Genomic DNA, 12,875 nt, shown 5'->3' on the forward strand with positions numbered 1-12,875 from the left:
TTATATTTTTTTGTGAAATTTTACTGAAAAAAAAAATATTTTTTTAAATTCCCCCAAAAATCTTTTTTATTTTTTGAATTTTTTTTAAATTTCTATTTAGTGGTTTTTGAAAAATTATTTTTTCAGGTTCTTTTCGAATTTTTTTTTAATTTTTTGAAAATTTCGATGAGAATTTTTTATATTTTTTTGTAAAAATTAAAACCTGGATTCTTGAAACATTACCGGAAGTGTGGGAGCCGGAACCCGGAGTTTGGGAACTTGAATCCGGCGTTTGGGAACCGGAACACGGAGTTTTGGAACGGAACCCGGAGTTTGGGAACCGGAACCCGGAGTTTGGGATCCAGAGCCCGGAGTTTGGGGCAGGAAACCGGAGTTTTTAACCCTGCTTGCAGTTTGGGAACCGAAACCCGGAGTTTAGAACCCTTCCCGGAGTATGGGACACGAAACCCGGAGTTTGGGGACTAATATCCGGAGTTGTGGGACAAGCAACCCGGAGTTTTCGAAATCCTAAACGGGGTTTGGGAACCGGAACCCGTAGATTGGGGCCCGTTGTTTGGGTCCGGAGTTTGGAACCCGGAAACCCGGAGTTATGGAGCCTTTCCCGGAGTTTGGGAACAGGAAACCGGAGTATGTGGCCCTGATCCCGGAGTTTGGGACCGGACCCCAGAGTTTGTGAACGGAACCCGGAGTTTGGGACCAGCAAGACTGATCTTGGGACCCGAAAGCCGGAGTTTTGGACCCGGAATCCGGAGTTTAGGAACCGGAGTATGAGAATCGGAATCCGGAGTATGGGAAACGGAACCCGGATCCCGGAGTTTGGGAGAGGGACCCTGAGCTTGGGACCCGGAACCCGGAGTGTGGGACACGGAACCCGGAGTTTGGTACCCGGAACACGGAGTGTGGGCCCCAGATTCCGGAGCTTGAAACCCTACTAGGAGTATGGGACCCGGATCCGGAGTTTGGGAACCGGAATCCGGAATTTAAGGACGGGGAACCGAAGTTTGGGATCCAAAACCCGGAGTTTGGGGGACCGGAACCTGGAGTTTGGGACTAGCAAACCGCAGCTTGGGACGCCGGAACCCGGAGTTTTGGAATCCTGCCGGGAGTTTAGGAACCGGAACCCGGAGTTTTGGAACCTAAAACCCGGAGTTGGGAAGCGGAACACGGAGTTTGGGAAAGGGAACCCGGAGTTTGGGAACCGGAACACAGATTTTGGGAACGGAACCCGGAGTTTGGGAACGGGAACCCGGAGTTTGGGATCCAGAGCCCGGAGTTTGGGACCGGAAACCGGAGTTTGTAACCCTGCCTGGAGTTTGGGAACCGAAACCCGGAGTTTGGATCCCTACCCCGAGTATGGGACACGAAACCCGGAGTTTGGAAACGGAACCCGGAGTTTGGAAGCCGGAACCCGGAGTTTGGGAAAGGAACCCGGAGTTTGGGGACCGGAACCCGGAGTTGTGGGACAAGGAACCCGGAGTTTTGCAAAACCTAAACGGGGTTTGGGAACCGGAACCCGGAGATTGGGGCCGTTCTTTTGGTCCTGAGTGTGGGACCCGGAACCCGGAGTTATAGGACCTTGCCCGGAGTATGGGAACAGGAAACAGGAGTATGTGACCCTGATCCCGGAGTTTGGGACCGGACACTGGAATTTGTGCCCAGAACCCGGAGTTTGGGACCAGGAACCCGGAATTTTGGAGCCGGAACCCGGAGTTTGGGAACTGGAGTATGAGAATCGGAACCCGGAGTATGGGAACCACAACCCGGAGATTGGGACCGGGATACCGGAGTTTGGGACAGGGACCCTCAGCTTGGGACCCGGAACCCGGAGTTTGGGACAGGGACCCTCAGCTTGGGACCCGGAACCCGGAGTTTGGGACCCGGGGCCCGGAGTTTGAGACCCGGAACCAGGAGTTTTGAGCCCTGATCTCGGAGTTTGGGATATGGAGATTGTGACCCGTAGTTTTGGATCCGGAGCCCGGAGTTTGGTACCCGGAACCTGGAGTATGGGATCCGGTACCAGTGGTTTGGGACCCGGAGTTTGAGAACCGGAACTCGTACTTTGGAACCCGGATTTTTGGACCCTGAACCCGGAGTTTCGTAACCGGGACCCGGAGATTGGGAACAGGAACCCGGAGTTTGGGAACCGGAACCCGGAGTTTGGGAAGCGGAACCCGGAGTTTGGGAACCGAACCCGGAGATTGGGAACCAGAGCCCGGAGTTTGGGGCCCGGAAACTGGAGTTTCTTTAACCCTGTCCAGAGTTTGGAAACCGGAACCCGAATTTTGAAACCCTACCCGGAGTTTAGGAACCGGAACCCGGAGTTTTGAAACCCAAATGCCGGATTTTTGAAACCGGAACCCGGAGTTTGGGAACGGTACCCGGAGTTTTGGAATCGGATCTCGGAGTTTTGGAACACTGCCCTGAGTTCGAAAACCGGAACCCGGAGTTTGGAGCCCTACCCGGAGTTTAGGATTACATACGTAATCCAAATCTGTGTGGATTACATAAGTATGAATGGATTACGTATGTCATTCAAATCGTTATGGAATACATGTGTAATCCAATTATGGATGGATTACGTATGTAATCCAAACCTGTGTGGAAAACATGTGTAATCCAATTATCGATGGATTACATATCACATCCAAATCTGTGTGGATTACATATGTAATCCAAATATGGATGGATTACATAGTGATCCAAATACGTGGATTACATATGTGATCCAATTATGGATGGATTACATACGTAATCCAAATCTGAGTGGATTACATATGTAATCCAATTATGGATGGATTACATGTGCAATCCAATTATAGATGGATTAGATACGTAATTCTGATCTGTGTGGATTACATATGTAATCTAATTATGGATGGATTACATGTGTAATCCAATTATGGATTCATTTCATATGTAATCCAATTATGGATGGATTACATACGTAATCCAAATCTGTGTGGATTACATACGTAATCCAATTGTGAATGGATTACATATATGAGCCAAATACGTGGATGGAATACTTACGAATTTTGAAACCGGAACCCGGAGTTTGGGAACCGGGACCCGGAGTTTGTGGCCCGTTGTTTGAGTCCGGAGATTGGAACCCGGATCCCTGGGTTTGGGACTGGAACGCGGATTTTGGGACACGTAAGCCGGAGTTTGGGAACCGGGACCCGGAGTTTGGGATACGGAGATTGGGACCCGTAGTTTTGGATCCGGAGCCCGGAGTTTGTAACCCGAAGTTTGGGACCCGGATCCCGGAGTTTAGGGCCAGGAACCCAGTTTGGCACCCCAGGTTTTGGAGCCTGAGCCCGGAGTTTGGAAACCGGACTTTGGGAACCGGAACCCGGAGTTTGGGAACCGGGTTCCGGAGTTTGGCAACCGGGTTCCGGAGTTTGGGATCCGGAACCAGCAGTTTGGAACACGGAGTTTGGGAACCAGAAGCCGTTGTTTTGTACTCGCAGTTTGGTAACCAGAACCCGGGGTTTGGGAAGCGTAACCCGGAGTTTGGGAAGCGGAACCCGGAGTTTTGGAGCCGGCGTTAGCAAATCGGAATCTGGAGTTTTCGAACCCCTACCGGGAGTTAGGGACCCGGAATCCAGAGTTTGGGAATAGTAACCCGGAGTTTGGGAACAGGAACCCGGAGTTTGGGAACCGGAACCCGGAGTTTGGGGCCCGGAACCCGGAGTTTGCGACCCTGTACCCAGAGTTTTGGGCCGGGAACCCGGAGTTTGGTATACGGAGATTGGGACCCGTAGTTTTGGATCCGTAGCCCGGAGTGTGTAACCCGGAGTTTGGGACCGGGAATCGGGGGTATGGGATCCAGAACCCGCGGTTTGCGACCCGGAGTTTGAGAACTGGAACCCGGATTTGGGACCCGGAGTTTAGGAACCGGAACCTGTGGTTTGGGAACCGGAACCCGTGGTTTGGGAACCGGAACCCGTAGTTTGGAACCCGGATTTTTGGAAACGGAACCCGGAGTTTGGGAGACGGAACCAGCAGTTTGGAAAGTGTAACCCGGAGTTTGACACCCGCGTTTGGGAAGCGGAACCCGGAGTTTGGGAAGCGTAAACCGGAGGTTTAACCGGAAACCATAGTTTGGGATGTTGGAACCCGGATTTTTGGAACCGTAACCCGGAGTTTGGGAACCGGAACCGGTAGTTTGGGTGTCCACCCGTAACCTGAGTCCTGAACCCGGAACTCGCTGTCCTGGACCCGGAAGACAGTGTTGTCCCAGTGTTGTTCGCGAGTCTTGGACCCGGAACGCAAAGTAGTTTTCCCGGAACCCGGAATCCTAAAAGCGGAGGTTTGTACATAGATCCCGGCATCCTGAACAGGGAACCTGGCCGAAGTCGACGACGAAAAGGAAGTACATGACGACGGCGGAGACGAGACGAGACGATTTCGACAACGAGACGAAGTAGACGACGATGACGAGATGAAGTGGAAGACGACGAGACCTAGATGACTTTTCAACTACGAAGAGACGAAGTCGATAATGCCACCTAGACGAAATTAGACGGGACGAAGACGACGATGACGAGGCAGACAATGACGAGAAGTCGATGAAGACGGGACGAAGTCGACGGCAAGTACGGGACGATGTCGACTACGACGACGAGACGAAGTCGACATAGGCGAGACGATGTCGACGTCGGCGAAGAGGCAAAGTGGACGGCAATGATTAGACGAAATCGACAACGACGAAGAAATGAAGTCGACGACGAGATGAATTCGATGACGACGAGCCAAAGACGACGACCAGACGAAGTCGACGACGACGGGAATATTTTCATAGTCCACTTCGGGTCGTGGCGACATCATGGATGAATTATGAAAAAACCGATCACTTGAAAAAAATACTAAAAGTCAAGTTTAAATGTAAATTATGAAGTAATTCCAGAAATAACATAACTGTAATCGTACTCAATCTAAAGATTACACTTTTATGAACTTGTGACACGTAAATTCACACTTTTCACACCAATTTTGAGTCAATGATCGTCATATGTTCGTAAATCTACACTTTTGTTGATATTTTGTAAAATTGTTTACTTAACTTTCAGCTGAATATTTGTCCATTAAACTTCACTGAAAATGATGTTGATGCACAAAATTAAATTCACACTAACAATAACTGAAACACACTCAGTATCTGGTGTGTCCCCCTCTGGCCATAATTACAGCAGCCATTCTCTCAGGCATGGTTTCGATTAAGGTTATGATGTCTCTCTGGTCGATATTGTCCCATTCCTCTTTGAGTGCCGCCCACAAATCACCTAAGGTCTCCGGAACAGGATTACGATCTCGGATACGTCTACCCCACCTATCCCAGAGATGTTCTATAGGGTTTAGGTCGGGACTCCAAGCTGGCCAGTTGAGACGAACAATCTCCAGTGCATCAAGATACTGTGATACGCAGCGCGCTGCATGTGGACAAGCATTGTCATGCATGAATATGAAATCATCTCCAATAAATGGAGCAAAGGGCACGACGTGATCGACGAGAATCTTGTTGATGTAGTGGTGAGCGTTGAGACTACCATTCTCGACAATCACCAATTCCGTTCGGGCCTCCATGGAGATGCGGCCCCACACCATCACGGAACCTCCACCGAATGGCGTCCTTGCAGACAATGTGCACTCTGCGTACCACTCTCCAGATCGTCTCCAGACTCTTTCTCTACCATCTGGGGATTTCAGGGAGAACCTGGACTCATCAGAGAACAGCACACTGCTCTACTGCTGCATAGTCCATTGGGCATGCTGACGAGCGAACTGAAGATGGTCGGCTCGGTGCTGTCTGGTCAGATCTGGTCCCGTAGCAGGTTGTCGTGATAGAAGATTTTGTTCTCCAAGGCGTCGTCGAACAGTCCTCTCGCTCACATTAACACCCCGCACATGTTGTAGTCGATTCCGAGCTTCAACTGCTGTGGTATGCTGGTTTCTTAGAACCTGGCTGATGAGAAATCGGTCATCTCGGGCTGAAGTCTTCCCTTTTCTGCCAGATCCAGGTCTTCTGGAGTAACTCTGTGTTTCCCGGAATTGTTTCACAGCCTCTTGCACTGTAGTGTATGGTGCACCTATGGTAGCAGCGGCGTAACAGAGCTCTCAGCGTCCGTCATCAATGAGAGCGACAGCTCTGGCAACGTCTTGGGGTGAGAGAGGCATTGTCTGAACTAAACTTACTGACGAAATGCCAAACAAACCATTTTCGACAGTTGTTATTGATTTTCAGAAAGGAAAGGAAGCAATAAAGCAATAATACCTCTTCAATTGTTTATGATGACCTACCTCACATGTTCAGCACAGAAACACACTCTTTCGTTGTTAGGCGATAAACCGAATATCAATTGGTGTGAAAGGCGGGAATTTACATGCCAAAAGTTCATAAAAATGTATTTTTTAAATTTAGTACGATAACAGTTATGTAATTTCTGAGATCACTTCATAATTTACATTTAAAATTGACTTTTAGTATTTTTTTCAAGTGATCGGTTTTTTTTTTTGCCGGTCAGTGTATTATACTGATATAAATGTAGGCACTGTAATCTGACTATAACATATTATATTAGAGAAACACAAATTAACAAAAATAAATTTGAAAATAATACTGTGTGGAGAATATTATACTTATTATACATTATATTGATGTAATATTTATGCACACAAATTAACGTAGGAATTTTAATTTCAACATTTTTCTCACACTCGTAATATACAGAGTGAATCGAAAGTCTGGAACCATATAAATATCTTCCATATGCTTGATTTTCGATTACTGTAGATGTTACCAGTATTTGTAAGACCAAATGCTCTACCAGAGACACATTCGATTCTAGCCCTCAGCTATCTCAAAAGTCGCCATTTTGAATGCAACTTCGAAATTTTAAATGGAAAGGGGGTCATGTAGGTACTCAAAATCATGTGAAATTTTCTGAGAAAAACAATGGTGCAATCCATTTTGAGATATCTCTAATCGTTTTCAAGTTATTTAAAGATAACTGTAATAATGACACAAATATTAGTTACCTGTACTGCATCTACAGATATTTTGAAACATGGTACGGTACTAAGGAGGCTTTGGAAAAGATGCTTTTATGCAATTCTGGTAATTAACTTTTCCTGCTTTACTGTTTGGTTAACCTGTGACAGTTTCAATGCATTGTTGTGATTATTTGAAGCTTTCCTATAACAAATTTCTTGATTTTCGTGATGACATTATCGAAAGAGGAAAGAATTGATATCATTATTCATTCTGGTAGGTCTAGTCACAGAACTGTTGCAGCAGACTGAACGAACAGTTCTCTGGACATTGGATTGGTCAGCATGGACCAGTAGAATGGCCAGCCAGATCTCCACATTTAACACCCCTTGATTTTTTCTTTTGGGGTTACATAAAGAGGATGAAGAGAAAATTGAGAATGTGAAACATGTAAAGAACCGTATCATTGAAGTCTGTGCTAAAGTCACCCTGAAAATGCTACAAAATGTTCTATCCACATTCTCAATTTTTTCTTCATATATCAAGGTCTTTATGTAACCTCAAAAGTAAAAAAAAATCAAGGGGTGTTAAATCTGGAGACCTGGCTGGCCATTCTACTGGTCCACGCCGACCAATCCAATGTCCAGAGAACTGTTCGTTCAGTCTGCTGCAACATTCCTGTGGCTTAACCTACCAGAATGAAGAATGATATCAATTCTTTCCTCTTTCGATAATGCCATCACGAAAATCAAGAAATTTGTTATAGGAAAGCTTCAAATAATCACAACAATGCATTGAAACTGTCACAGGTTAACCAAACAGTAAAGCAGGAAAAGTTAATTACCAGAATTGCATAAAAAATACCTTTTCCAAAGCCTCCTTAGTACGGTACCATGTTTCAAAATATCTTTAGATGCAGTATGCAGTAACTAATGTTTGTGTCATTATTACAGTTACCTTTAAATAACTTGAAAACGATTAGAGATATTTAAAAATGGATTGCACCATTGTTTTTCTCAGAAAATTTCACATGATTTTGAGTAACTTACTTACATGACCCCCTTTCCATTTAAAATTTCAAAGTTGCATGCAAAATGGCGGCTTTTGAGATAGCTGAGGGCGAGAATCGAATGTGTCTCTGGTCTTACAAATACTGGTAACACCAATAGTAATCGAAAATCAGACATATGGAAGATACTTATATGGTTCCAGTCTTTTGATTCACTCTGTATTTAGTAAAATACTGCATTATACTGACTGTAAAGACACGTGTTAGAAGGAATTTAAATTTAGATAAAATTATAACTATTTCTCACTGTTATAATTAGTAATATATTATACTGATATAAATGTAGACACTGTAATCTGAGTATAACATATCAGTACTATACATATTACTAGAAACACAAATTAACAAAATATAAACTTGAAAATAACACTGTGTATGTAGAATATTACACTATTATAACACTCAATTATTATAGGAACGATTTTTTTCAAAACAAGTTTGTAAATGTAAATAGATACTACTGAAATTCTTCTTTATAGCCTATTTGTAGGTTTGTGTTCCTACAAGATTGAATATATTTCGACATTTTCATCACTAGGTCTAGCTTCCTGTGATTGTTTGGCTTCCTTGTTAATTTTGTGGTTAAGAATGACGATTATCATGCTCTCCTTCATTGTTTGAATTCTTGTTAGTTTTAACTGCTCCAGCAATACAAGCCTATGCAAATATATGTTGCTGAGTATTTTTGTTTTCTCCGTTTCTGGTAAACTTAATTCAGGTTTTTTTTTAGGATTGTGGTGTGGTAAATGAAACCACACTGGGCATCGATGACATTGACCTTGATTCTAGAAGTACAGGAGGATGAGTTGTAGCTCCTGCAAACAGAGCTGTCAAATGTGTAAAGAATGTAAGAATGGAATAAGATTTCATATTGATGTTTACTTATCTTAAATTGCAAGGCTATGTTTCAGTAAATATGTGTGAGCTGTTTCAGATTTTAAGTCGTAATTACTAGTAGGCCTATTTATTTAATTTTACTTAAGCCAAAAGATGTAAAATTGCAATAAATGGTTCCCTACTGCAAAATTACGTTCAATTAGCCCTTTGAATAAATACATTTTTGCAACAGAATAACTGTAATTAAAATTATCTGGTGAAAAAATAGGCCTATAAGTGATTTTAATTTAAAATGTTGTAATTTTTAACTTTAATACATATGAATTATTAATCTGTAGATTATAAAATAATTATTTCAACAATAAAAACATGGCAATTTACCTGAAATTTTGTTGATTACAGTATTTGTATCCCCTTGTAGCAGAGTGAACAGTTCTTTCTCCCAAGCATTCAAAATTATTGGCTTGTTTTGTGTTCTATTCTTGTGGTTTTCTTTTTGAGGATAGTTTCATGTTATTAATTTGTTTGTTAGTTGCCAAGAATTTTACTGGTATGCTGAAATGTTGTGCGAATAATTTTATAATTTCCTGAATTGTCGCCTCCTTTTTCCTTTTCACTTCCAGAACTTCTCACTTCTCTAATATTTCGGAATACAGTATTTTCCAAACGTTGTAGCTAGAAATATCGTTGTATTTTCAAGAGACACAGAATCCCTACCCAATTGTGACTGAAATAAATGTGATTTATTAGCATTAGAACAAAAGTTGCTGTGTTATTGGGAGGCCTACCGATGCAGCTTATTGCATTCTTTTATGAAACTGAATGCCAGCAATCAGTTGACAAAGAGCACCGACAAAATAATACGCAATACTGAAACATGAAATACCATAACAATACACCTGACACATTTAGAGCACATGCTCCTGTCTTAGAAGCAGAAGGTCGAAGGATAAGATAGAGGTTATTCTTAAAATTCGAATCATACTGAGTACTTGTATTTATACCTCTTGCTTCGGAGCACATCCTTATGCTTCAACTTCAACCTCTTGCTTCGAAGGTAATCCTTCAGTTTTATTCATTTGGCCGTATATATTTGAAAGATCGATGGGGAAAAATCAGCATAAGACTTCCCACCACCAAATTTTGGTATGCATAGGAAGATATAATTATTAAGTTGTTGATAAAGTAAATTGTAAAGAGGAAGTTGTTAATGTAACAATTCATTGTTTCAACTTTACTTACCCAAAATGTTAATTTCACTGCCACATTCTTTGGTGCTCTGGACTTCTACTGTACTGTTGTCAATTACGTATCGGAAAATAAATGTGCACCCTGCATCATCTGGAATCCTGCATATCCGCAGTCCTGTGTCTTCTTCAGTATACTCTGGCTCTGTGCAGACAGGTCAGCAAGAGTAAGTTAACATCACTATGTCGAGTGAAAGGGACAGCGGAAGTGATGCTGATGAACGTTTTGTGTTGATGTAGTATTAGTTGCGGTAGATGGTGAAGTTGTGTGATGAAGGAGATATGGTAGTTGTGGAAGTTGTGGTTATGGTGAGGTAACAGTAATAATGGAAGGTATGGTGGAAGTTGTGTGGTAATGGTGGAAATTGTGTGGTGATAATTGTGGGAGTTGTGGTTTTGGTGGGTAACAGTAGTAATGGTGGCATTAGTGGTGGTGATCGTGGTGGAATTAGGAATGACACTGGTAGTGCTGGTAATGGTGGTGATGGTGTCAATGAAAGGCCTATTATGCATTGTTGACCAGTCATCGGAGTCCAGGTCTCGGCAGGCACTTGGCTCAAAGGAACATAATAAGTGCTTGCACACATAGTTGCGGCAACCAGGAAGTTGCTGGCAACTACAGAAACATTAGCAACATGCGAGAGACTAGCTGGTTTCGGCGACCATTGAGGTGCCTTGATTCAAATTCCAGTGTTCAGACTGCGAAAAACTTTAGCAGAGACCAGCAACGCAATGAGTTTCAACACTGAAACATTTATTTCAGAAATTCTTCTTGCTATGATGACATTTGTTGCCTGATTATGTTATTTAATAGAAAATTTTATGTTTTTTCTTTACTTCTGGCTCAAATGATAAGAAAAAGTCTAATTTTACACTAGGATAATATAAACAAGTTGATTGGCTTAAACACAGTTATAATATTTCATTAAAGATATTAAACAACATTCACGTTGCTGACGCCACTATTTGCCCAGATAAAGGTTGTTTCATTTAATTTAATTTCAAGTATTATAATTATTTTTGTTTAATGAATGATTTTTCAATGTTCTAATTGTACCAATCTAAGCGAATACTCAAAGTAAGAAATAGTTTTTTTTTTTTTTTAGGAGAAATGCTAGGATGCATATTCGTATCTGCTCCAAATATTGGTGACTCATTGCATTTAACAGGTCGTCAAATGATTTCACAGACATTCTTACAAAGTTGAACCATTTATTTTCATGTTTTCTTCCGCTTTTTAAAAATGCAATAAACATTTCTTTTTCACGACATTCTTGCTGGCGACTGGTCGACAGTGCATAATAACCTTTAAGTTTGAAATGTTTCTCACACAAAACAGGAGTACAAACTTTACAATATGTTTGTTGCACGTTTGCTAAAAGAGTACAAAAATGTAGACACAAAATTACCATCCCCCCTATATCCATAGAGGGTTAAGTTACGAATGATAATTAGTAGAAATGATGATAGTTGGAGATTACAATAATAATAGTAATCAATGCTCACTGTAAAGTCCAGTGTTGGAAAAGAAATATTACATTTACTTAATATAAATTAGCAGTCCATTTTCCAGTCTTGAAATGTGTCATTTCTTAAGGTGACAAGAGGGGAGAAGCAGTAGTAATGAGTACAGTACAATTTTTGTATATTATTATGAGTGGTGTTCTTTTCATGTTTTGTTTGTGAACTTAGTATTGATGAAATGAATAAAACTTACAAACCTTCAATCTTATCCACTTTCACAATTGTTATACTTCCATCCTGGAAACATTCTTCCTTTTTACCGAGTGGCCCTGTCTCAAATACTCTGCATTCCACTATGTCCTTGTATTTTTCACACTGTTGTCCTGGACATGACTAGAGAAACAGAAGATCAATAACACGTAAAAAATTTAATTATATATTTTTTTTATTTAACAATGCTCACAACTGCCAAGATTATATCAACATTGCCGGTGTGCTGGAATTTTGTCCCGCAGGAGTTCTTTTACATGCCAGTAAATCTAGTGACATGAACCTGTCGCATTTAAGCACACTTAAATGCCATCGACCTGGGCCGAAATCGAACCTGTAACCTCGGGCACAGGAATGTGTGAGGTCATTATTTGAAATGATGTATTATGCTACTAACAAATAACAATAATCTTTATTTAAAATTTCGCTACCAGTAACTGAATTTTGAATAGTAATATTTTAGAGCAAGTAGTTCGGAGCAGATTTCTCTTTGTATAGAGAGTCCTCCAGATATGATGCAACAGGATGTACAGAAATGTTGCCTCCACAGTGTGTCTGTTGTACGCATCGAAGTTCAAGGGTATTTGTCTGGTGTTGCATGCATGAGGTTCATCTCGTCAGTTGTGAGCTACTGAAGAGATTACTCATTCGCACGTAATATGGTGGAAGCTATTGTGTTTTTTCTAACTGTTTCAGATCACTGAAGGGGTTACTCATTCGTTCATAGTGTAGTGCAAACTATTGTGTTTTTCTAATGGTTTGAGAATGGTGTACAGCATATTGCAGCGAGTTTTTGTAGTTTTAAGTTATGCAGAAAGTGAAAGAAAGTATATCCGAGAAGTCATTTCAAACATCCTGCAAGAAGAGATTAGTCGAGTATTTCAGAACAATCTTCAGAGATGTCAAGAATTTATAAAAGCAGGAGGAGGACACACTTTGAACTCTCTTGTTACACAGATAAGAAGCGCTTGTATTAATTATAAGTCGTTTATAAACA

At 41.9% G+C, this 12,875-nt stretch overlaps 1 protein-coding gene across 1 annotated transcript in view; it reads right to left on the reverse strand.

The window, feature by feature from the left end:
• The window catches only part of LOC138710534 (integrin beta-PS-like), a 111,973-nt gene that overhangs the window by 19,692 nt on the left and 79,406 nt on the right, over nt 1–12,875 (reverse strand). Inside the window, exons 12-13 of the mRNA XM_069841499.1 lie at nt 11,866–12,001; nt 10,140–10,289 (exon numbers count right to left, since the gene is read on the reverse strand). Of these exons, the coding sequence (XP_069697600.1) occupies nt 10,140–10,289; nt 11,866–12,001 (286 nt within the window). The remainder of the gene's footprint in view (nt 1–10,139; nt 10,290–11,865; nt 12,002–12,875) is intronic.

The sequence above is a fragment of the Periplaneta americana genome, chromosome 12 (assembly GCF_040183065.1).
Source record: "Periplaneta americana isolate PAMFEO1 chromosome 12, P.americana_PAMFEO1_priV1, whole genome shotgun sequence".
NCBI classification, from domain to species: Eukaryota; Metazoa; Arthropoda; class Insecta; order Blattodea; family Blattidae; genus Periplaneta; species Periplaneta americana.